The sequence below is a fragment of the Dendropsophus ebraccatus genome, chromosome 4 (assembly GCF_027789765.1).
Source record: "Dendropsophus ebraccatus isolate aDenEbr1 chromosome 4, aDenEbr1.pat, whole genome shotgun sequence".
In the NCBI taxonomy this organism is placed as follows: domain Eukaryota; kingdom Metazoa; phylum Chordata; class Amphibia; order Anura; family Hylidae; genus Dendropsophus; species Dendropsophus ebraccatus.
In genome coordinates this window covers 107,143,798-107,170,632 of record NC_091457.1, presented here as the reverse complement: position 1 = coordinate 107,170,632, position 26,835 = coordinate 107,143,798, and the positions used below count along the sequence as shown (strand labels likewise).

At 41.9% G+C, this 26,835-nt stretch overlaps 1 protein-coding gene across 1 annotated transcript in view; it reads right to left on the bottom strand.

Moving 5' to 3' along the window:
• Window positions 1-26,835, bottom strand: part of GRM7 (glutamate metabotropic receptor 7) — a 319,156-nt gene that overhangs the window by 145,684 nt on the left and 146,637 nt on the right. Inside the window, exons 3-4 of the mRNA XM_069966643.1 lie at window positions 4,330-4,468; window positions 3,078-3,232 (exon numbers count right to left, since the gene is read on the bottom strand). Of these exons, the coding sequence (XP_069822744.1) occupies window positions 3,078-3,232; window positions 4,330-4,468 (294 nt within the window). The remainder of the gene's footprint in view (window positions 1-3,077; window positions 3,233-4,329; window positions 4,469-26,835) is intronic.

The following is a 26,835-nucleotide window of genomic DNA, read 5'->3' as shown; positions in this document are numbered from 1 at the left end:
ACAACAGAGACGCCAGTGCCTTCTAATTACAGTGAGTGGGCCGACTCCCCATCAGACAGGTAGCAGCTTTGCTCTGTTAGCATACCTGTCCTGATCACTGCAGGGTGCCCACACATTGGGCTCTGCATACCATTCACACACAACTTCACTTGCCAGGTGGCTGCATCAATCAACACAGGAACCCAGACTCAGATGGTCACAAAACAGGAATCGGAAAAACCTCTCCTCTCTGAAAAATGGCACCAGATATTTGATAGCATTACGCATATTTAGTGCCAAGTACAAAATCAGATCTAACCACCTCAACTATTGTGAAGCACAAAAAAAAACTTCTCTTCCTACCAAAAAAGGCTTAGATAACCCCCTGTTTATAAGAGGTAGCTGCAGAACAGAATCTGGGGCACCAAGTACCAAATACTATTGAATTAGGCTGGGTTTACACTTTTGCAAAAAATTGTTAAAAAACTGATGAAAAAACCAATGCATTTGTGTGCATCCCTTTTGATCCGGGTTTTTTTCCATTGACTTCCATTATATAAAAAAACTGATTCGTTTTTTTTTTTTTTAACAGACACAAAAATGAGGATGACAGCATTAAAATAGTAGACATAGGCTAACATGACAAAAGGCAAAATATCTTGATATAAACCCAATATGCTGAATGCTCAGGTTGCTGATGTTTTAAACCACTTCCGTTCATTTGATTTGCACTGTCGATACAAGGTAAAGTCTTCCCTCTCATTTAAGCAGCAGAAGGGCTTATTGATCTGCTTTGCTGCTGCTGCTGTTGTTTGTTTAATTTCTGCTCACACTGCACCTTGCAAAGTCAGTGCATCAGTAACCTCCTTCTCCCCAGATGTCATTTACAGTAGTGTATTGTATAAATCACCTGCCAGCAGAGTGCAGTCTGTTCAGTGCTTGCTGTGATGCTGATTTTGGTTACTGAATTTTCTCTTACACAGTATGTTGCAAAGCCAGTGAACCATGACATCTATAGCAGCATACTGTATAAATCACCAGACTAGCACAGTGCAAGTCTGTTTAGTGCACTTTGAACAATACTACTTCATGGCATAGTAGAAAGGAGTATGTAATGTGTTGTGCTGTGATGTCTACTACTAGCAAACGTCTGGGCCCTACACTTACCCCCTAAAATAGAGTGATTTCTAAATAGCTGTGCGCCATGGAGGAGACTCTCAGAGGCTCTAGGATACCAATCACCCTGTCATCACTCTTAAGTGTTGTAAAACCATGTCCAATAAAACATGCAGGTTTTTAAACTTTTTTTTTTTTTTTAAGTAAGGTTAGAAGTATCTAACCTACAGATTTTTCCCTATAGTGCATGGTGAACTGAGGATAAAAGTAAGTTTCTTACTGGTGTCTTTCCATGATATTAGGATTTTAATCCATATGCTAATGAGGTGTTTTGGTGCTCTTGGGGCAGGACTCCTAATACCTTTATAATCAAACTCCTAATATCACTGAAACTACGACAAGGATGAAAGTAAGAATCTTACCTTCCTCCTCAGTGCTCTATGCACAATAGAGAGATCTCAGCAGGCTAAATACTTGTAACCTGTTTCACTTTAGGGTGCCCTGACACACAACGTACCCGCAGCGGATTTCTCGCCCCGCCGCAGCACACTGATCGGCTGACCGCCGGGAGGCTCATTGTAATACATGGGCAAGTATCTGCAGTGGATTTTGCAGTGAATTCGCAGCTAGAAATCTGCTGTGGATACGTTGTGTGTGAAGGCACCCTTAAAGAGAATTTCTCCTACAATAACCAATTTTCTATATGGTAAAGAGAATCTTAACTGTAGTTTGGATTATTTTGCTATATGCACCAATAATGGCTCGAGCATATTCCCTGTTGTACAGATCTGTAATACAGCCAACAAATAATCCTTTCATAAAAGAGGGGAACCCAAAGCACAGATAAAGATGGACCTGTCCATTATAATGCTGTTGATACTGATTGTTTTTCCCTCCTTTCATGAGACAATCCCCCTTGTCTGCTTACAATGCACTTCTGAAGAGGTGGTTCCTGCATAGGTTCTGGGTATGTAGCAGCAAAGCGGCTAGGGCTTCAAAAAGGGCTTGTCCGCTTCCCCTTATGGGTTTTATAGCAGCCACATGATCTAGTTATCATGGAAAGATGAATGTTTTTGCACTAGCATTGCTCTGGTGCAGTTTGGTAGCACACAAGGTGCAGATAGCTCTATAGTATGGTACTGTATGGATCAGGTGTGTATGAAGCTTTTCATTATCCACAAACTGTAGTTCAGCACTAAACCTACTCCAGAAATGTCTGACTCGCCTTGGCCAAGGTCACTGCCAGTCTCCTTCATTTTCCTCTGTATTACCCCAGTGCACAGTAGATTTTTATAGAAATCTGATATTTGAGATATGAGACTTGAATGGAGCAGAGATGTTAAAAAAAAAAACAACCTGAGAAAGCTTTTCTCTCCTCTCAGAACTTTGAATACATTACAGAATGTCCTTGGGGCGGCAGGAGGAAGAGCTGGTTGTTGTCTTCGTCTGGTGACAAAATATTGTTGTGACCTCACTCTCTTCCCTTTGGACTTTTGCTATTTCCATCAGTTACTTGCCACCAAGAAACACCCACCAATTACACAGTCAGAATTAATTATGAAAACCAGGGGTGGAAGGTTCTTGCCCCGTACTTAATCCCAGCGCCGTCCAAGCTATTTAAATGAAAGAAAATTCATCTCACAGTCCAGACGTTTCAGGCCGCCGTCCTCATTGCACTTGGTCATTTGTCATGGTTGGCTCACATATCTATGTTTTACAGCACCCAGTGCTTTCAGATATATTGCCCTCTCCATGCTTCTCGCCTAATGAAATGAACTTTGAATTTTGCTCCAAAGTACAGCAAGTCTCCATAGAAACTGATACGCTGAAGCTCATTGCAGTTTTCTTCATTTGTCAATGCAGCGTGATGTGCTCGCCCTTCGCCACTGCTCAGCGCGCTTATATTATGTGAGAACTGCCTGTCCCCAACAAACCTCTCTATACAGATATGACGGGATGGACAAGATGTCCTAACTCCTTACCTTCAATGGTGGCTCGCTTGGGCAGGATGGTAATAGCACCTTCTGCAACTTCTTCCAGCTGACTTATTGGTCCAAATTTGGAACCCCAACTGTCCGACCCTACCCAGATGAAGTGTCCCACTTTATCAGCTCTCTTTACTGCAGCCAAAACCTGTCTGGGGGAGATGAACAAGCCATGTAACAGACTTAATAATTCCAGACTTCTCAATGGTCACTTACAATGTTCATACATACAGTACAGGAAGAGGAAATGCTGTGCATAGGTGATCATGAGGGTCTAACTACTGAGACCTCAGCAATCACTATATCAAAAACATTTGTAGTTTTTATCATCCTCTTTTAGCTTCACATGAGTGATGCCAGGTCAGCCCCACAGAAGACATGAAAGAGACTGATCATAATGTTTAGACACAGTCCTATAAGACCATACTGATGACTTCACTAGTTTAAGCTATTTTATACTTCAAATCCGAGACATGATGACTAATCAACAAAATTTGAGCCAAACTCTTTTTTTGCTTGGTCTCACATTTCGACTTTCCACTACACCTTCCACTCTCCCTTCCATCATCCACAGTATATATTGACGGAACCTCACCTATGGGAAGCTTTGGGTGCCATTAGTTGCTGAGCCCCATGAAGGCAAACCCTTCAACCCTGATAGGTACTCCTAAGCCTCCACTAGTTATGGATATAGAAGTACGTTATTTATCATTATAAAGTGAGGCCCATTTGTAGAATATGTTTGGTCCTGCAGGGTAATTGCCGGATCTCTTGTCTATGTCTTGTCTGTGAGAAAGAAGGGTGGGAGGCGAGGAAGATGAGTGACTTGTATTCATGAGTACTTGTACCTGAAACTCACATGAATGAAGCCATCAACAAATGCTAATATGATCCTTATAGACCTGTACATAGTGATCTTGCTGCTTATCATGGCTTATCAGCCATTTTACAAGCTGGCTGTGACACTGATACGAAGCCAATGTGCAATGTAAGAGCACTGCAGATGAAAGGTATAACACACCAAAGAGACGGAGAATAGACGGCAAACAAAATAGCTGCTAATTGCACCTGTCTGTAAATTACTAATGATCCTCGTGTTTCCAGCAGATGGAATTGATTTAATGATTCAGAAGGTTTCACCAGTTTTCACTTTGTCTGAAGTGTCAGATATTAATATTCCTTAGAACTTTACAGAATTTTGTAAAATGTACATTGTAACTGCATCAATTCCATCCAATCTGTCCATTACCTGATATCATTGTCGTCAACGGCAAAGACAACCACAGCCCGCGCCTGAGGAGCCTCCAGCAGCTGCCTCACTAGCTTATCGTAATCACTGGCTTTCCGGTCATTTGGTATTTTCAAGGACTGGGCAATACAAAGTCCACCTGTAAAAAAAATGAATAAAAATGAACAGTGATAAAATCTAGTCAGAGAAAAAAAAACACACTGCGTACGAGTCTGGCCGCATTTCGTACGCCGCCGTACATGTGCAGCTGAAACTACGGGCGTGGGAAAAATAGACATGCGGCTGGATGCGTACAAACTGCGAACATACGCCCATAGTACAGTTATGCCTGCTAGCTTGTTTCGAAGCAATCTGAGGCAGGTCATTTACTTGGAAATCTTCGCCCAGCCCCGTAAACCACACAGAACCTTTTGGATCGAAAAATCAAGTTAAATTTGGCTGAAATAAGTACTTCGTACGGGACCGCATGGTAATCCACGGCTGTGAGTTTCAACATTTCCGTTCTCAAACAATGGTCTTTTTTGGTTCATTTTTCACGGCGCCATATACGATCCGGCCGTAAGCTCATACGTAGTGTGCATTGTGCAGGTGTATATTGTATACTTTCAAGCGAACGCATCAACCAAGCGGTTCGCACTACGGACGGAAACATACGCAGTGTGAACATAGCCTTAAAGTAGCTATAAAATACGACATGGAGAGAAAAGAGCTGCTGCACATCACACCTATGGCTGACACTAATGCCACTAATTGCCCCATGTACCACGTGCCGGTCTCCTGGTTTACATGAGTCCCTACACTAACTCCACACTGTGTCGGTCAGCGACCGCTAACCCTACAAAGCGCGCACAAACAGGGAAGGGAGGCCATGGAATGGCCCTGCAACCCCAATGTCACAGGACCAAACCCAAAGTGCCCCCTCAAAACCCAGTTGGCACCACCGGCGGAGAAAGCTGCTGCCAAATAACACAAGTGTGAATATGTTCTTGTACTCACCATTACTGCTGCAGATAGAATGGGAAAGATAGAAGGTACGCCAGGATGTTGGTATATAATTTGATCAAACCATATTGCCCCATGTACCACGTGCCGGTCTCCTGGTTCACATGTGTTGTTTGGCGGCAGCTTTCTCCGCTAGTGGTGCCAACTGTTTTTTCTGGGGGCACTTTGGGTTTGGTCCTGTGACATTGGGGTTGTAGGGCCATTCCATGGCCTCCCTTCCCTGTTTGTGCGCGCCTTGCGGCGTTAGCGGTCGCTGACCGACCAACATCCTTCCTTATATACCAATATCCTTCAGTTGATTTTTAAATGTAGCAGAGTGGCTTTAGTGTCAGCCATAGGTGTGATGTGCGTCAGCTCCTTTATCTCCATATCGTATAATAGTAGTTATTTTAGTAGTTATATTCTTATACATAGGGGGCAGTATTATAGTAGTTATATTCTTGTACATAGGGGGCAGTATTATAGGAGTTATATTCTTGTACTTAGGGGGCAGAATTATAGTAGTTATATTCTTATACAAAGAAGCAGTATTATAGTAGTTTTATTCTTGTACACAAAGAGCAGTATTATAGTAGTTACAATGAGTCAAATAAAAAAGGATATTTGGCATTCACTGGTTAAGTAGCCAAGCCAAGTCCAAAAGGATTTATTTAAATCATCATGTGCTTTAATGTGGAAGGGGAAAGATGGAGTAGGAGGTGCATTCCTGGAATGAAAGTTTTGCGCTTCTAGTGCTTCATCAGGTTAGGTCCTGACCTGACGAAGTGCTAGAAGCACAAAACTGTTGTTCCAGGAATGCTCCTGCTACTCCATCTTCCCCCTTCCACATTAAAGCACATGATGATTTAAATAAATCCTTTTGGACTTGGCTTGGCTACTTCACCGGTAAATGCCGTATCTCCTTTCTTATTTGACTCATTGTTGGTATTCTTATGGTGTGCACCTCGGAAGCCTAGGCCTGCGGTCAACAAAGTTTTTATTGGTCCAGGAATCCTCATTCTATGTCAGTATGATTTGTAGTGCTGGCTGACCAGCTCTCTCCAATTGTATTATAATAGTTACATTCTTGTGTCTTAAAAACAGCTGGAAAATTGTAAAGGGCGGAAAAAAATGGATAAAAATAAGAACAGCAGTAAATAATGCCAAAAAATGTTGTGCGTAAATCCAGCCTCAGGCTATGGTCTGTATTTTTAGCCACTTTTAATGAGTTTTCCTAAAAAAAAAAAAAATAATAATAATATTTAAAAAATTTGCCATTTATTGCTTTTGCTTCATTTTGTCAGCTGTTTACGGGTGAAAAAGCAGTCCAAAATACTGTTTGGGAAAATAGCCTTGGGCCAAGTTCACACACTGTTTTTTGGCCAGTCTTTGGAATGATTTTTTATGGTTCAAGGATGAATTGTTGTACAGGATGTGCAAATTATTTTAATGGACAATGAAATAACGGCTGTTTTTTTTCATATCATTTTTTTACCTAACTTTTTACCCTAAAAATGCAGCTTTACATGCGTCTGGCTGTTGATTTTTAATGTTTGTGAACACAGCCTTATGTTTTTTTTCCCTTTTTCTTTTTTTTTTAAATGCCACATTTAGTGGCATCATTGGTTTCAGAAAAAAACAGCAGTCACATGTTGAATGAATGAAAGCCCATTAAGAAACAATACAGTAAACTAAGGCAGCCAAGATTTGTTGTTGTTGTAAAAGGAGAGAAATGTATCTTACATGTCCAGCAGAACAATGTGCATGGTGTAATTTGATGCATCTTCTACTTATCTCAACTAGTTTAGTGCTATCCAAATATAATTTAGTGCTAATAAATCTCTTCTATGAATGTTATCCATCTTTTGCACAAATGAAGTTTTTCTATTTTTAATAGAACCAGAAAATGCTTCTATCTTTAGTTTAACCACTGCCAAGTGCTGCTTCTCTTTTAATGCACAAATATATTATAACTGTGTCCATAGTGGAGGTAAAATCTGTTTGCATGGAGCTCACTATTCACTTCAAATATAAAGTTTTATACTCCCATTAAAATCCCTGAGGGGACAATGGAGAATTTAATGCAATTTAATTAAAGTTTATGTTTTCCAGTTTATGACGTGCAGTTTACCGTCCTTCTCTTTTTTCAGAGCCCTCACCCTTAAAAACCTGCTTACTGCTGCCTTCTAGCATTCTTTTGATCCTACAGGCATTTACCAACAGATGCCTGTAAATAGTATTATAGACAATGGGACCCAATAGAGAAGGAGTCCTGAGGCATAATTCAAACTAAAACATCAACTTTGTCCTGATCTGTTCACAGGGACGTACAGTAACTAAAGGGGAGTATAGATGTAGATGTTCCACCCAAGCACTTGTGAGTAAAGGGGTCCAAGGTCCATAGAAAAGTTGTAAATGACCCTTGGCAGAGGAAACCCATTACAAATTTTTCATGGCCCTGGATTTTTCATTTACATCTCTAGCTGTCTGGACTGGATGTCTCTTTGTTCACCAGGGCCAGATAATTAAAGCCAACACTCACACTGGATGGGCCTTTCATCCTCTTAGGGTTCAGCGGATCATGGAGGTGCAACTACTTGTTATAAAGTTATAGTAGAATTTCACAGAATTACATAGTACCAACTGAGATCAATGAGTATCCATAGTCTTTATTAAATTGCTGAAACATCATAGTCTGGAGGCCTGGCCCAAAACCAATGCTGCATTTGTGGTTGGAATCTATGGAGCCTTATATAATATCTGTCCAACTTACATCCCATACAAGAAAGGGTATAGGGGTCACTTACATTTAGACCACATATAAGTGAGATTTTTCAGACTTATTTAATTTTCCCTATTAGATAATAGACAAAAGAGAGAGTGTGTCCTTGTGATTGTGTCCTGGAGAAGCAGAGCACACGCTTGGCCATCACTCTATTCACTTGCTATGGGACTGCTCAGTATAGTTCTCAGTTATCTTACAAAATCCCATAGCAAGATGTGGCTGAGCATGCGTGCTGTTCCTATCATGGGAGGGATAGAGGGATCCAGTCTATTAGGGGGGGGGGGGGCAGTGCGCCAATCCCATTACCAATCAGATAGTTATCACTTATTTTGTGGACAGGTGATAAGTTTTACTCTTGCAATAAACTCTTTAGACTATGTTCACACAGCGTAAAGGTACGGCTGTTGTTGTTCTTTTTTTCCTATGCTCCATTATTTGTGGTTATATTTTGTTTTACTGGGTCTCTGTCTAGATAGAGATGTTGGATTTTTGTTATTGTACATACAGTCCAGAGTCAGAGTGGTAGATTATCCCTGGCTGGAACACCAGCAGGACTTATGGTGACATTTTAGTGTTTTTAATGTAGAGCAGTATTTGGGGTGCTGTCTCCCTCATTTTACTCCTCCTGTACATTCATATATTTATGTGGTATTTTTGTATCTATGTCAGTGTTATAATAAAGATTTTTGTGATGTGCTACCATTTTTTGTGCGTATGCTTTTTTTCTTTTGAGAGGAGCATGTTCTTCTATGGGATCCCGAACGGAGCGTATACACATAGTATACTCTCCGGCCAGATCCCAAGTGGCACCACAAACAACTGACATGTCAGTTTTCTGCGGCCACTATTCATTGAATAGTGGGCGTAGAAAACCATGTCAGTGCACACTATGAAGCAAGCGGCTCCGGCCGCTTGCTTCATAGTGTGCTATGGGGAGTTCTGAAGCGGGCGCGCACTGATGCGCCCGCATCAGAACTCTGCGGCAGGAAAGATCATCCGGCCGGTACTCCCTGAGTTCAGCAATCTATTTCTCTTATGGCTCTACTAGGCATTGCTCCCACCTAGCCAGAATCCTGCTCCACACTGATGAGGGGCAACACCCCTGATGTGGATGGTTACCTAGTCTTGGTTTATCCCTTGTCATTACATTGACTTATAGGGCCACTTAATATGGTGAATTTGGTGGTTTCCTAACAGGAGCTGCCCCTTGGCTGGGTCCTTCCCGGAGGGATATCTGGCTAGTCCTGTGTTTTGAGACTCTTCAATGAGGCTCCACGGACTCCTCTTTTGCATATTCATGTTTCCCAGGGGGCAATGCACCTAGGACTTCACTGCATTGAGCGATTTCACTAGTAGCCGGCAGTGTTGTTGTTTGGCTGGTCTCCCTGAGTTCAGCAATCTGTTTCTCTTATGGCTCTACTAGGCATTGCTCCCACCTAGCCAGAATTCTGCTTCACACTGATTGACTTATAGGGCCACTTAATATGGTGGATTTGGTGGTTTCCTAACAGGAGCTGCCCCTTGGCTGGGTCCTCTCCGGAGGGATATCTGGCTAGTCCTGTGTTTTGAGACTCTTCAAAGAGGCTCTACTTGCTCCTGTTTTGCATAGCCATGTGAACATGGCCTTAAAGAGGTTATCCAGTGCATCAAAAACTTGGCCACTTTCTTTCAGGGACAGCACCACTCTTGTCTCCAGTTTGGGTGGGGTTTTGCAAGTTAGTTCCATTGAAGTGAATTAAGCGTAATTGCAAACCGCACCTGAACTCGAGATAAGAGTAGTGTTGTCTCTGGAAGAAGAAGAAAGTGGCCATGTTTTTATAATGCTGGATAACCCCTTAAAGTCAGCAGATGATCATTGTTTTTACTGGTTACCGTGTAATGCTTCTTTATTTAAGAAAGTCCATATACATACGGACTAATCTCTGTAACCTTCAGCAGTAAGCCTCTCGCTGGTCTGAATAACAAAGTAAATTGGTTAAAGATGATCATAGACTTTAGATATCTGTTGGTCAAACATCCACATAGGATTGTTTGTTCAAACCCCTCCTGATAATTGGCAAGGGAATACTAAAGTAAATGAGCACTGAGCACGTTCTTGTATTCCTCATTGGCACAATTCATCTGCCTGTGTAAGGAATAGAGATAAGCACACTGTGAGCATGCTTTACTCCCATTCTTTGGCATTTGATTACCGGTGGCTGAAGAAGTTAGATGCAGCCTTTGGGAGCCCAGGAAACCATGGAAACAGCCTATAGAAGTATCCTTCTTTTCCAGGCAGTCTCAAGGCTGCGTCCAACTTCTTCAGCCACCGGTAATGAAATGACAAAGGATAGGACTGGAGCATGCTCACGTTGTGCTCATCTCTAGTAAAGATCTGTTGTCTTGTTGTGAACAAAGGAATACACATGATAAAATTCAGCAGGTCTGATCCTTCTTTCCCTTGACATCTGTGTTTAGGGAAGATTCAGAACAGTCCACACAAATTAAATAGTTGTCTGGTACTGCTGACCTTTACATATGATGAAAGGTATTGTCCAAACTGGATAAGCCCTTTAAAGTGTGTAGCAAGGACTCTCTGAATACTCTACATACGATCCCATTGTCTTGTCAACCCAAAGTCCTATCACAGATTTGACGTAGTTCATTACTTTCCCAATCTAGTGATTCACAGCTACATTAATTCACCAGCTGGATTTGCTTAGTTGCGTCTCTCGTCCAACCTAATTGGATTATTAATTAAGTGAAATAGAGACAAATTATTTTTTTCCCACTTATTTGGCTGAAAAGATCCTCTTGACGAAGCCTTTTTTTAGTTGAGTTGGATTGCATCAAGGGGAAGTTATGAAAGCCTATCTAGGTTTAATTAGAAGAGCTTGTGTCTATTGAATTGATTAGGGAAATGTGCGACGCTCAACTCACATCAGTACTATGTTATCTTATTTTAAAGCCAAATCAATTCTATATAAAGACTGAGGACAGCAACATGACGCGTCAGTGGCCTCGTCCAGATGGACATTAACTTCAAGAACTGATCGTCCTCTTTCTGCCACCTCTTCATAAGTTCCATTGTCACAGCACAATGTTATTCATGTCACTTCTCAGTGTATTTACTGATGTGGTCGGTCAGTGTATGTCTTATCTGTATGTCTGCTCTGCATATCTTCTCCCTGTCTCCTATCCTATACATCTGCCTTATGCATCTGCTCTATATATCCACTCTATACATCTGCTTTGTATGTGTGCATCTGTTCTACCCTATGCAGCATGAGCAGATCCCCTGCTATGGATTCCTGTATAGCATCCCCATAGAAGCGCATGTTTATATAGTCACAGAATCTATTTTTAATCTCTGGCACTGACAGAGCACAGTTAGATCCATGAACACCCATCACACTAGGTGGGATATATATGACGGCAGCCGGAGAGACCCCCATAGCTCAGCACAGTCTGCTCGTCTTTTGATCTGGGTAAAGCTTTGATCACATTTCGTGCTGTGTAACACACTAGGGCCCCTGTGTTCCACTCCCAAATATTTCACTTCTCTTCTATTTCCCCCTCCCTCCTCGTCCTAAAAATACAAAGTTACCAGAATGTCCTAAAAAGAAATATTAATTTTAATGAATGATTTCTGTCTCTTAAAGGGATCATTCGGTCTCAAGTGATTAAAGCCTAAAGGGTGTCTCATAAATATAACTAGTTAATAAATAGAATCAGGCCCTGAGATAGCGCTCTGATCAATTATTACCTTAGGAAAGCCATTTGGGGCCATATATTTTCCCTGCAGTGAACCCTACAGGAGAAATGTGGTCTTACATCCCAGCTGCCTATGTGAATGGCCTACCACATAGTTCATGGATGGACCAGCTCTGTAAAGTAAAGCATCCTCCTCTACGATGTCCATATGCCCTGATACAGAATATGAAAGGGATCATCTTCATGGGATAATGTAAAGTTATTCAGCTAGGTGATAACCAACATGGCCATCATAACAATCCACATAATGGGTTATGAGTTTTCCGAAGACATCTTCTACTGGAGACCGATCACAGGTTATCACCAGGTATGGCTATAAGAAAATTCCTTTAAACCAGCATATTTATACAGAAATGGAGTGTGAAGATATGTATAACAATAGGCAAGTACTATTCAAGAGTATACACATATGAGCACTGTAATAGCCGCCATATTCATTGTCATCCACCTTTTCCAGGCACAGATGAACAAAACTGTAATAACCTTATAAAAGAAGATCGGTATGAGTATTTTTCCTTTAACGGGGGAATGATGCCTCGATCCCTAGAAATATTCCAGAGTAGGATTTTGTGGGCCACAGTGTAGGGATCTCTAATGAAGAAACTGCTTAATAGGAAGAGAGTGCGGAGAGCGGCAGCAGCGGAGGAGCTGTGTGCAGTTGTCAGTGCAGTGACAGATCAGGAGCAGGTAAAAATAGGCTGGCGTGATTTCCCACCTTCACATCTCCGAGAGGGGAGGGGGAGGAGGAGACAAATTTCATTTTGGCTTTTATTCCAGCTAAGGAGGTTTAAATTAGATCAGGTGTAATAATCCCATCCCACGTTCAGCAGATGCTTCCTGATGCCTGGAACGTCTCTTCTCTATACACTCTGCTGCCTTGTAGTCATGTTACTATATTCCCCTAGGCAGGTAACAAAGGAGGTGGGATGCATGGAGCCATAAGGAAAATGTGGGGGACTTTATAGGCTTTATAGGGGGTTTATAGGCTTAATTGTTGTATAATGAAAAGTTCCACAACTTTCTAATGGATTTTGTGTTGCACTTCATCACATTTTTTACCATCGCTGCTTGTATACGCACTTTACACAGATGATAGATTGCTGCAATACTATCCAATTATGAAAAGATATAAAAAGAGCGATGATACATTGTAACAAAAGGAAAATTCCAATAGTATAATTGTATTATAGAATAACACTATATCAGAACTTCCTATTGAAATTAACTCTATACATAACTCAATAATTTTATCTGTGTTAATATCTATCTATCTATCTATCTATCTATCTATCTATCTATCTATCTATATACAACGAATAGTCCGCAGCACTCCAGGATAGTGAAGCAAACGTGAAATTTATTCCAAATAAATCATAACATCAAGTAGTGGTAACATGCAGCAAATATACGCGACGTTTCAACAGCCTCTACGCTGTCATTTTCAAGCTATCTATCTACCTACCTGCCTACTCATACCTATCTATCTCATCTATCTATTTATTATCTATCTATCCATTAATCTATCTATCTATCTATCTGCCTACTTTTATCTATCTATCTATCTATCTATCTGAGATAATGGGTGCCAGCACTCTTGGTTCCCAAGGTGTAACTGGACATAAACTAGAGATAAGCGAACCGGGTTCGGGTTCGAGTCGATCCGAACCCGAACGATCGGCATTTGATTAGCTGGGGCTGCTGACCTTGGATAAAGCTCTAAGGTTGTCTGGAAAACATGGATACAGCCAATGACTATATCCATGTTTTCCACATAGCCTTAGGGCTTTATCCAACTACAGCAGCCACCGCTAATCAAATGCCGAAAGTTCGAGTTCGGATGGACTCAAGCATGCTCGAGGTTCGCTCATCTCTAACATAAACTCAAAAAAGACTGCAGCCCTCCAAGCTTGTGAAAAAAAGCAATGGGTTTATTGCCCCATGAAAATGAAGTGGACTTGATTTTCATGGGACAATAAACCAACTGTTTGTTTTTTTTTCACAAGACTGGAGGGCTGCAGTCTTTTTATACTTATATATATATTCATTTATCATATATATTTATAATCTATCTATCCATCTATCTAGGTATCTATCTCATCTATACAACCTTTATGACATCTCCAGTACATGACTATCTGTAACATTTTTATTAATTTGTGACCCAATTGTAGCATTTCCCCTGTGCGCCCCCTTGGTGACTGAAGCCTTCATATTGAGGTGTCAGGTTTTGATGGCCGCTCGGCATTGTCTGTGCATGCCCTCCCCAGGATTTATGTATACGATAAAACCCTGCGCAGCCGATCTTCCATGTTAATTCTCAGCGCTGTCAATGCGAGTTACAATGAGAAAACAGACAAATTGCTTTGACTTCTCGGGCAGAATTGGGCCCAGTATGAGGTATTTGCCTATTAAGTGTAAATGACTGGATCATAATTGGTTGCTCTCTCATCTGGCGGCGGTACACTATACACTAATGTCACTTGGACAGGTTTTATTAAGTCATTTTGTTTTCAAGTGTATAGAAAGAGCTGTAAATGCGTTCGGCATGGAGGGATGAGAGCGCCGGGTATTAGCTGCAGCCCGCTGAGAGGCGCCGTATTTTACCTTTATTTGGTAAATGTGTGTTGTGCCTTTTATTACGTATATGTATCACTCTTGGTGCCTGCGTCACTTTTACGGTTGCAGCCTTAAAAATGACACATGTCTCATAAAACATTACTGATGTCATCCATGTATCGTTATCAGAAACTGCCTGCTGGGAGACGTCGCGCCAGAATATCCCAACAAATCTCTCTGTATCGGGAAAGTGCTGATGACCCGGATTTCTCAGAGAAGCTGCATAACTATAGTGGGAGACAGAGGTTGTGGCTGCACCGAAACCTTGGAAGCCGGGGGTGGGGAACCAAGGGCCCTTCTGCCATATTACAGGACTGCAATGGAGAGTGATAGTTCAGGAAACCATGGCACAGATTTTTAGGGGAGTCCAGTACCTTCAAACTACTTCTCTGTTAGTGATTTATATTGATAACACATTGGTGCACATACCTTTTAAGCCATGTTCACACAACGTAAGTTCCGTACTAATGACAGCCGTTGTTGCAACGATCATGATTGGTATGGAACCTACTGTACATTGTGCTGCAGGCTGAGAGAATCCCGGACGGAGTGTATACATAGGGTAAATGTCATATGTCAGTTATATGGTACATGTCAGTTTTCTGCAGCCGCTACTTATTGAATAGCAGCCGCAGAAAACCCTGTCAGTGCACACTATAGAGCGAGCGGCTTTGGCCGCACACTCAGTAGTGTGCAATGGGGAGTTCTGATGCGGGCGTGCACGGATGTGCCCGCATCAAAACTTAGCAGCGCTAGTGATCATCCGGCCGTACAGTGCAGTACCGGCAGGGATATTCTTTTCTCAGACCGCCCGTTCCGTGACCCGGCTGGGTCACGGAACGGCCGGTCTCACTCTATGTGTGAACATAGCCTAAGGGTCATTTCACACACAGTATTTTTGCTCAGTATTTCGGTCCTCATATTACAACCAAAACCAAGAGTGGATTAAAAACACAAAAAAGCTGCAATATGTTCACACATTGTTGAAGTTTACTGGATGGCCATCATTTTATGACAAATAATGGCTGTTATTTCATAACAACAGCCGATGTTTTAATATAACGCCAATAATTTGCCATTAAATGGCGGCCATCCACTACATTTCAACAGTGTGTGAACAGATCCTTTCTGTGTTTTCAATCCACTCCTGGTTTTGGTTACAAAATACTGACCAAAATACTGAGCAAAAATACTGTGATGCGAACATGGCCTAAGTCTGTGATCATTCTCTGCCTCAAGAGGATGGCAATATTTTTTTACCTAAAGTTTTGCATTGTCATAAAACATGACGTAGATGCTCCTAGGCAATACAGGCGGTGTTTCTATTCAGAGACCAAGATTATAATACTTCACACATTGCTGTTTCTTTGCAGTACTGTGGCAGTACTGAATAATTTCAGTGAAAACACTGCAGGACTGTGACAGTGCTGCATTGAAACTGAGATGGATGCAAACACAGCCTAAATTGAGCCCACATGAGTAAGCATTGACTGATTATTGCTCTGTTTAAAGGGGTACTCCAAATTTTAAAAACTGGTGTCGGAAAGTTAGATAGATTTGGAAATTACTTTTATTTTTTTTTAAATCTACTTTTTTATTTTAAAAAGTCTACCTATCAGCTGCTGTATGTCCTGCAGGAAGTGGCAAATTATATCCAGTCTGACATGGTGCTCTCTGCTGCCACCTCTGGCCGTGACAGGAACTGCACAGAGAAGTAGTAAATCTTCTCCTGCTCTGGATAGTTCCTGACATGGACAAAGGTGGCAGCAGAAAGCACTGTGTCAGAGCATACACCACTTCCTACATGGCATACACTAGTTTCTAACATTTTTTCCTCCAGAGTACCCCTTGAATAGAGCCGCACTTAAAGTATATATCATATAAGGATCACACTTTGCCCCATGAATAGAAAGCATTCAACTTAAAAAAGCCCTCTACACTATTTCAGTTGTCTATAATATGTATATAGTGGCAAATGTGATGGGGGTGCGAGAAGAGTGTCTTGACTTTTTTTCTATATGGAGCCCCATATATTGTATATGGTAGCCAGTAGAGCATGCTCGAGTCCATCCGAACTCGATCGTTCGGCATTTAATTAGCTGGGGCTGCTAAAGTTGGATAAAGCCCTAACGCTATCTGGAAAACATGGATACAGCCAATGACTATATCCATGATTTCCACATAGCCTTAGGGCTTTATCCAAGTTCAGCAGCCACCGCTAATCAAATGCCGAACAATCGGGTTCGGATGGACTCGAGCATTCTTGGGGTTCGCTCATCTCTAGTAGCCGGCATAAACAGTATATATGGTTTCTTACAGTATATCCAAGCAGTCTGTTGTGATAAGCATTTAGCTGTGCCAAAAGTGTTGAATTGCATGTCAGGAGGATATTTCTATCACCTCCAGGATGCATGCACGGATTGTATTTATTCTTAAATTAACCTTTTTCTGTATATTTCATGAATTGTAAATTATAATTCTATACACAACACTACCACCCCAACTGGACTTATGGCTCTGCTCATCCTGACTTTCCTTGTTCATGAATGGAATGGCAGAACAGCAGTAAAGACTGACACCTCCACAGTAGAGGAGAAGAAGCAATGGATAACTCAGAAAAGGCTCACATAGATGGACGACCCAGGAATGTATATTTCCACCTTATTTTCTGATTTCATAGGAAACTCCCTTTAACCCTGGCCCCAGATTCAACATCTCACATTCAGCAAGGAAAGGGTGAATTGAATCTGTATTATACAGATATAAAGCGAGAGCGGGAATCCAATCAATATCTGTGTCATTCCACAATTAACCTATTAAAATGTAAGATATCTCTAAAGGATTCTAATTAGTAAATACAAGACCTAATGGGCATCAGGCTCCGAAATCCCATTAACTTTACTGTGAATGAGCTTCAGATCCCAGGATCCCCGTGGAATTGGCCTCTTGGTTGAACCTGTTGCCATGTCACATTGCATTGTGGGTATGCAGCCACTCTGTATGTGCTCCTTGTATACATATTTCATACGGATTCACAAATATCTCAAGAAAACGCCGCCGCTCAGGTCCCTTATCTGCTGCTCTGGGGGAAGGGAGATAAATGGAGTACTGCACACAGAGACTATTCTCCGGAGATACAGGGAAAGGGCAGAGGACGTGAAATGCTGCTTGTTCTCATGTCCCCCGCTTAATGCTCAATATGTCAACATAATCCCCAAAATATGAATGCAGCTTGTGTGTCAGCGATCCGCTTTTTAAAGGGATATTCTAGGCAAAGCTAAAAATTTGAAATAGATGTGTCTTCTAAACCCCTTCTCAATGATGATATAGTAACGCTATCGCTGAGTTTTCAGACCAAAATGATTTATGTAAAACCAGTAAAAACACCCTCAAGCGACATTTTACAGTTTCAATTTGGAATGTATTACTTTAATAAGTAATGTGATGTTTGTACACAGTGGGGGAGAGTTATCAAGTCTTGTGCAGAGGAACCATGGAACAGTTGCCCAGTGCCCCACTTTTTTCCCTAGAAGTGCACCAAATTGGTAAATCTGGTGGAAAACCCCAGGCGAATAAATAAGGGGACAAGGGGAAAAGAACTAAAGCAATAGTGAATCTAGGACAGTGACTCCACTAGCCGAATAATGAGGGCAGCTCTGGAGTATAATACAAGCTGTAAGGGCCCTATTACAAGTGTGAGTGGTAATCGATTAGCGTAATAGAGAGAACGATCGTTCTTTAAAGATTGTTTCTTTAGGCTCAAACCTAAAGTCATTGCCTGTCCACGTTCTTGGTCTCCTCCTGTACTCTGCTTCTTTCCCGGCACATACGCGGCAGCTTCGGGAGGGGTCCATCAGAGCTGATGGGCTGCTCAGCCAATCACTGGTCACAGTGGTCCTGGCCAGTGATTGGCTAAGCAGCCTGTCAGCTCAGACCGGCTGCTCTGAAGCCACTGTAAGCAGGATCGGGGAGGAAGCAGAGCAGTGGAGGACATTGGGAGTGTGGACAGGTTATGAAAACTGTTTTGGCAAATGTTGCACAGACATCGCTAACAATGTCCATTCAGCCTTTGCTAAACGATTATCAGGCCATGTATTAGGCCCAGTAAACAAGCGCCAATCTAGCAGATTGGTGCTCGTTCACAGTATTAATCGGGCCGTCTTTGGCCCGTGTAATACTACCCTAACTAAAGATAAGTATAAGGTCAGGTTCACATGTTCCTAGTGGCAAGTTGCATGTGACAAACTATGTGCAAATCACTGTTCTTTCGAGGTTCCATTTTTGGCTGAATATTAATAAGAGGACCTGTCACCACTCCTGACCTGTCTGTTCTAGCAAATACCTGCAATGCCATTAAATAACAATTCCATTCCTCTTTTATTCTTACTAGAAATCTATAACTCGATACCCAACTGGGTTTATGGGGGAGTATCTCTACACCTATTGATATTTTCCAATCAGAGCTGACAGTGGTCCCCTTTAAGGACAAACGTTGTGGTAAATCATTTTTAAGTTTGACTCTTTTGACTTTTATTTTATTTGGTTACAATTAATTCTCATTCAGTTGTTATTGGTATTAGAGCTGAGACACAATCCAGACAACAGACCCGCTGTCATCCTCATGGTCACTGCCAACTCTGCAGGGTTATTTCATTATAGTGGAGTGGAAAGCTTCCTCTGACAGAACATATATTCCCTACAGAACACTAATGGCTTTAACTTTTTCATACCTGGAGCATTTGTGACCTCAGAAACAAGTAGGGCATGTGACAGGCACAGGTCTCTTCCCTTCTTAGTTAGTTGGCCCATTGTGCAAGCCATCTAATCTGTAACCATAAAGCCGAAGAACCGGGCAGAGGAGTGAGCCCATTAACCCTTTCATCTGCTCCGCAGCACACAAGAGGTTGCAGCAGTAAATTGAAAGGTCTGTTTGATTATCCGTGCCTCAGTCTTCTCCTAAATGTCAGCGCACACAAAGCCTGGATATGATTCTCTGTGTTTTCTCAGCATTACTGGACTGTGATTTAGTCCGCCACAAAATCTCTTTCATCCAGTTACACTATATCTCAAAATAAATTTTTCCCCAAAATTCCCTAAGTCTTCAGAACCTAAAGTGAATGTTCAGCCTTGAATATTTAAAAGGTTAATTATTTTAAATGACAGAATATAAAACATGAAGCCTATTTTTTGGATGCAGAGCTCCAACCCTCGCATACACATATTCATAACATTCTGCCTGCCTACCACTAGGGGGAGTTTAGGTGCTTACTCAAAACTTTTTATACATTTGTATGTTGTTCTCTCACACAAGACACAGTGTGTGTGTTGGGATCTTGGGAAGCTAGCTAGTAGTACCGCAACACCTATTAGCTGTGCACATAACACCTTGCAGCCCCTTGGTTACCACACCATCATATATTGGCTGCATATTTTTTTTTCTGTAGCATGTAAATAACAGGGTACCTACTGCTGTATGTCTATAGTGCTGTAGTGTAATTATCTTCCCTTTGGTTTGTCATCAGAAGCAGTAGTTTAATTCTTAGTGTAACCCCTTCCTTGAGGTGCTGCTGCTGTTTCTTTCATTTCTGCTCAGCCAGTGCATCCGTAACTCTTTCTCTCTCCACAACTATAGTAGAATATTGTGTAAGTCACCCTCCAGCACAATGCCAGCCTGTTCAGCCCAGTGCACTTTCACCATCATTATGTAAATAGAAATATGTTCTGGCATAGTGTAGCAGAGAGGAGTATGTGCTGTGATGTAATTGGCCAGATAAGTAAGGGAAAGTATGTGCTGTGTGTCATACTGTCAAACAGCCCAGCTATAATCGCACCCCCAAAGAATAATAATGATAAATAGCTGGCACTAAGGAATCATTAACAGGAGTGAGAGTCCAAAAGTCATCCTGTCACCATTTTGAAGGTTTAAAAGGTATATACCATTCCACTCATGTGGCAGGATACCTTCTCCAAACTCTGGCGGGTACACAGTCCGCTACTAATGGGAGCATTGTACGGAACTGCCGTAGAGTGCATTGTAATTCACTTACAATGCAGTCTATGGCATTTCCAGCTATTCCGTACACCATTCACTTTAGAAGCGCACCGTGTACCTGCCAGAATATAGAGACGGTATCCTGCTACGTAAGCAGAATCTACAGTATATTGTATGCTTTAATGTTCAGGACTCTAGAAAAGCTGTGTGACAACCTGAGCAGACTGGCAAATCCTGTAAATATGTTCACTCATCTGTAGTTGAAAGGCCTAAGCATTGATAAAATTCAGATTGGAGTAAGATAGAATGTCAGAGTGTGTGATAAGCACACCGACGTGTTCTGAGGATGAAGGAGAAACGAGGTGACTCGAGAGGCTGCACAATAACACATCCCAGATAATTCATCGTTCCATTCACAGGCTTATACAGAGCTCTATACTTATTTAGAATCCCATAAAGATATAAGTCTATAAAGACTATGTCGGCCGTGAGCGGAGATGCACAGGATTAATTCTGAATGCTGTGTGTGTGGAGGAGAAAGATTGGATTAGTATATTATATGCTATGCTAGAAGCAAATCCGTGATAATGATACTGGCAGGTGGTAGCTGTGGAAACCTCACTTGATGGCTTCATCTTAAAATGTGCCCATCCCCAGGTCAGGATTCCATTACATCTTGGCATCTGGACAATGCCCTCTTAAAGCCACGGGTGTAAATAAACCTCATAGGGCCCCATAGCAAAATGACGTAGGCCCCAACCTCCTAATGACAGGAAACTAAAACAGCAGCATAAATGCCATATAGCAGAAAAATACCATTAGGCTATGTTCACACAACATGTCTTTTGCATAAATCACGGCAGTTGTTGCAAGATACGTTGTATGTGAATGAATAGAATTCTGGCCGGATTGCATACACATAGTACACCCTCCGGCCAGGATTCCAGCCGGCCACACAAAAAACTAACATGTCATTTTTGTGCGTCCACTATTCATTATATAGCGGCCACACAGACATGTCAGTTCACACCATTGTGTGCAACTGTGAATTGGGATGCGGGTGTGCCTGCATCCCAATTCAACAGGAATGAAGATTATCTGGCCGGTACTGCAGTACTGGCTGGGAAGATCTTAACTGACACCGGCCATTCTGTGACACGTGTGAACATGGCCTCAAGTTGTAGCTACAAAAAGCACAAACATTTTGCACCTGATAGGGCCCACTCCATTTTAGCAACTAACCGCTATTGATATAGTTGCAGTGACTCTCAAAGCTGAACTAGTAAACTGAACTACTAAATTAACCCAAATCAACAATTTTGGAGGACCAGAATAAGTGATGTCTACCCCTAAAGAAACAAGTAATCTGATTCATAGTATCCAGGGTTGTAGAAATGTGGCTTGGGCAAAGTTTTAGATCAGAGAGAGGAATAGTTGATAAAAGTTATCTTTATGCCCACTGATCAGCATGTTATGCCCACTGATCAGCAACATTTCTGATTAATATAACATATACAGTTGAGACCACTATCTAATATTCAGAGTTACTGTCATGTGTAGCAGGTAGACGGGCTGAGAGTGACTGTCTAGGGTTCTGGTAGGTGTCACGGATATCTGGAGTCGTGCTGACTGCAGAACATCCCACAGCTGGTGGAGGGTACATGGGTAGGATCTATAGAGTGTTTAAGGTGGTCCCATAGATTCTCATTTGTGTTTGAGTCTAAGGATGAGGGTAGTACTTAGAAGTCTTGGTCATGCTCTTCCAAACAAGTTTGGTCATTTCTAGCCATGTGACATGATGCATTGTTTTGCTGCAAGACTTCATCCTCCCAGGGAACACAATCAGCATGCATGGACATGGTCTGTATAGATGGTTTTATACAAAAATTCATTAAAAGTGCCCTCCAAATGGGTGAGTGGGCCTAGAGAATGCCAAGTAAACATCCCCAGACCATAATGCTACCTTCATCACCTAGTAGTATTCATCATCCAGTAGTAATTGCAGGATCTTTGTTCTCTGATGTTCCTCACCTGACCCTCTAAACCCTGAAGCCGAAAATGCGACTCATTGGAGAAAGTAGCTCATTGCCAATCAGCAGAGTTACAATGCAGAAGCCTTTTCTACAAATGCCAAGGTGCAGTGACCATCCGTTTGCTTTGGAGCCTCATACTCTGTTGATTTAGACATGTTTGGAAGGCCCCTGGTCAAAGGGGGTTATCCAGTGCTACTCAGCGTTCTCAAACTGAGGAGTTAAAGAAGTATTTACACCCTTGGTCACACCAAAATAATCCCTTTTTCCAACTTTGAAAAATAAATACTTTTACACATGGCTCTACTGAGGGATAAGTGCAAAGACAGTCGTCTATTGCTCACCTTATATACCCACCAAACGTGAACCATGCACTGCCGAAAGTAGGAAGTCGTCAAAATAATGTAACTCGACCTCCAGTCACTTCCAGAGCTGCATTACAAATTCTGTAGAACTGTGTCATGTGACCTCACAGCTTACCTGAGTATCTGTCATATGTTTGGTGACAACAGACCAACACAATCTTGTATGCTGAACTAGATGTGACTGGAGTAATGACATCGCCCGAGGTCAGTGGAAAAGTAGTTATTTGAACTGCTCGGATTACAGTCTCACATAATTACTGACTGAATGCCCATTATTCTACCTAGCCCACCAGAATAAGTCAACCCTTAACAATATCACAACATTCAATATGGCCCCCATCTATTAATGCCAAGCCTAGCAAGGCGGCACTCAGGGTTACCATATTCAGGTTCTCATGTCTTTCGGCAATGTTCCTGATTCCCAACGCACCTAACCCTAATCTGCAGTCACCTCAAACCTATAATTTCTACTCAATCCCTTAAGTAAAGTGAATATTTTACAATACCACCTTGTTCCATATAATGTATTCAGGATCTCCTCCAATATGACCTTGTCATTCCACGTATCACAAGCAGGAGCTGCTGGTGGCCAAATTAGGCCGTAAGGCATTATAAAGACAGACATATGGAAAAATGTCCAGATGTAGTAGAGCTGCGTTTGGCAGCGCTATGATATCTACAGCTGGTGAGTCCTGGGTGCTGGGTCACCATGCAAATCTCTCTACAAAGATACAGAGTAAGGGCAGCAAACTGAAAGCCTAGCTACGCTGCTTTAAGTAAAGCATGCACCCGCTAATCTGCTGTCCTATCCCAAATAGTGGATCTTCCATTGGAGAGCAATGTGCTCAGTACAGCATAGAAGAGAATAAGGATATTTTGTGCACATCCAAATGGTTTATTTGCTTCATATTTTGGGTTTTAACACACACAACCTATATTGGCTCTTGGAAGGAGACAATCTGCTTTTATGGCAGAGATAAACTATAAAGCAGGTCGCTGTTACAAGCTCCAGAGACGAAATAATACTGGGAATTCTGGCTTCAATCCTTCTCTGCAAATTGGTCCCAATTTAAGAGAACTATTCAGGGAGAAAAGACATGTAATCTATGCAAATGAGGTGGAGGAATAAAATGGCTGTCAGCAGCGAACCCATTACCATCTGACCACTTAAATGGGAGAAGGTCTCTTGAACAGAGTGCATTTTCTGCAGGGATAGGCAATTACTGAGAGAAAAGGGGTTAACTTGCACAGTGGGTTGCATTGGGTTAAAGTGTGCCAAAGAACTTTTGCCAATCAGTTTGATGGCTGCAAATCAGTCACAAGGAGTTCTTTAGTATATCCCAGTGTGACGCTTCCATTGTGGCAGTAGCCGCCTATTTCCATTCGCAGGGCAGGGAGTTAAAGGAGCTGATGGTCGTGTCGTTTGCATGTTATTCTAGTATCAATTCAGCACCTGAAAAATCCCTATTTCTCCTGTGTTCCATCTCACGCTCTCTTTTTTGTGGAGCAGAAAAAAATGGCAAAACCTAATCAAGCAGGTGAAAGGAGAACTGTCAGGGGGGCAGCCAGGCGTGAAACGGAGTCACAGACCTTGGGGGATTCACTCAGAGCAATTAAATGGAGTGAATTCTCTGCCTGAATCCTCTTCTCTCCATCTCCCTTGACTTGTACTGTTTAAATTGAGAGCCAGACATTTAGCAAAGGTGGGAAGAGGTAGAGAAACAAGGTGGTTCCAATTAATATTCACATCTTCTCCGGCAGAGACATGAGGGCGATACAAAGCAGACGTTCCTAATAAGCAGTTGTATCTTCCTTCAGGATCAAAGCCAACTGACAGCTCCTCCTAACATAGAGATAAAGGCCTAATGCTTCTTCTTCCAGGTCATGGTATAACATCAGGCCATCGGAAGGCCCGGAAAGCTGTGATAATTGCTTTTGCTGCCTTTTATTTTCCCTGCATTATGTTGACCCTGAGTCTGACTGCCATGTGCATCTTTGTCATTGATGCCAAGTCATCACCAACTCCTAATAAGACACATAAATAACCTCATAGACCTCTCAGCTCCTCCTAGGGTTTACATTTTTCACCCAGTTAACCATAACTAAATTAGATATGGGGCCGTCAACAGAGGAACGTCTTTCTTTTCCTGACTAAAATGAATCCTGTCTGTCTTTAAAGATGTATTTCCATCTCAGCTTGTAATCCCCCATCCACAGGATTGGGGATATCAAGCTGATCTTTCCTGAGATAGACTCTTTAATATCCACAATTGCAGAGAATAGGAATTCTATATTAATGAACAGTGAAGTAAGTTGACACAAAATAACCTAAAATTCTCCTAATTCCTTATTAGTCGGAGGCATAGCTAAAATGAGGTAGAGGTCACAACAAGCCATGAAGCCTGAGGAAGAACAAAAGGTGAGAAGACCAGTGCCATCAGCTACACAGTTGAGGGACCCTATTAGATATTGTATGTCCAAAAGTTGAGGTTATACATGGGCTTTGTTGTCCATAATCTTACATCTAATATAAATGACGATGCGGAGGTTTAGCAATGTTTCATAGTAATGGCAGACAATTAGACTGGACTATATAAATACATCATGGCTCTATTGTATATAGCGCTGAGCTGTTTGATGGTCTCTATTTATGCAAAACCCCTAGTCTTTAAGCATTGCCTCTGTATACAAACTTCAGAATTCTGAATGTTTCTATGCTTCATAGTGTCAACAGAGGAATGTCTTTCCCTGACTAATATGAATGATGTCTGTCTTTAAAGATGTATTTCCATCTCAGCTTGTAATCCCCCATCCACAGGATAGTCTTTGAGCATTGCTTCTGTATACAAACTTAAGAATTCTGAATGCTTCTATGCTTTATACTGTACCATGGGTGTCAAACAGAGGCCCTTTAGCTGTTTCACAACTACAATTCCCATTATGCCAGGACAGACAGTGCCTTTGCTGTCCCAGATGATCACAGTGACGTACCACACAGCAGCTGAAGCAAGCTGAGATTGACCTTCCACCAGCAGGATACAGAAAAGAGAAGCAAAGATGATGTCAGGGGCCTGACTCCCACCACCTCCCGCCCTGGACTTGCTGCGAACAATGCAGCTCCACTAAAGGGGAAAGTCCTGCACTGGGATTAGGCCAACTAGGTACATATGGACCACCTCTCTCCATGGTCCTCACATCAGCCACATGGTTTTCCTCTATGGTATGTCCATCCTTACTTTTCAGACTTGTCCAGAAGCTACCCCTTGAAAACAGGGTACATTGTCCTTTTTGACATAGGGGTTGGTGAGTAGAGTACTCAGAGGTAGAACGGTTGAGAACTATTGGTCCGTAAAACAAGACAATATTCTTAATCATGGCTATGCCATTTTTTTTGCTTTAAAGGTGATATAATTCCTCCCCTCCTTCAACGGGTATCTAGGAGCAGCGAGTTGTTAGACTCCCCAGTGTGTCCAATACAAGGAAATGATCTGCCTGCTTCACAGTCCTATTACATTCTGCATCTCAACATCACTTTCCTGAAATCACTCTAAATATTCAACAACCATTTAGATGTCTTTCTCCCTGTTGACATTACGTTTGTGATACACCACACGCAGCAGGCAGAGCGAGTGCTGAAGACATCAGCTGAGGAGAGGTCACAAGCGGCAGCCATGGAAGCGCTACTCACTGCGCCAATGTTTGTTTATGGGCTGGTTAAATAGCTACTTCAGTTATTTTCCAGCTTAACATGATACAGCGAGAAAATACAGCTTCAATAACTTGAGCAAGATGGGGACCATAGAGGTGTGCTTAAAGGGAAAGGGTTGGGAAAAGGAAAGTCTGACAAATGTGTATTGCTTAGGCCCCATTACATTACATACTGGGGCTACATCCTAAGCATACGTCAGAATACTGGCATAAAGATAGTTAGACATATACTGTGGCGTAACCGCAGTGAGGCTATTCACTATAATAGCATTGTAA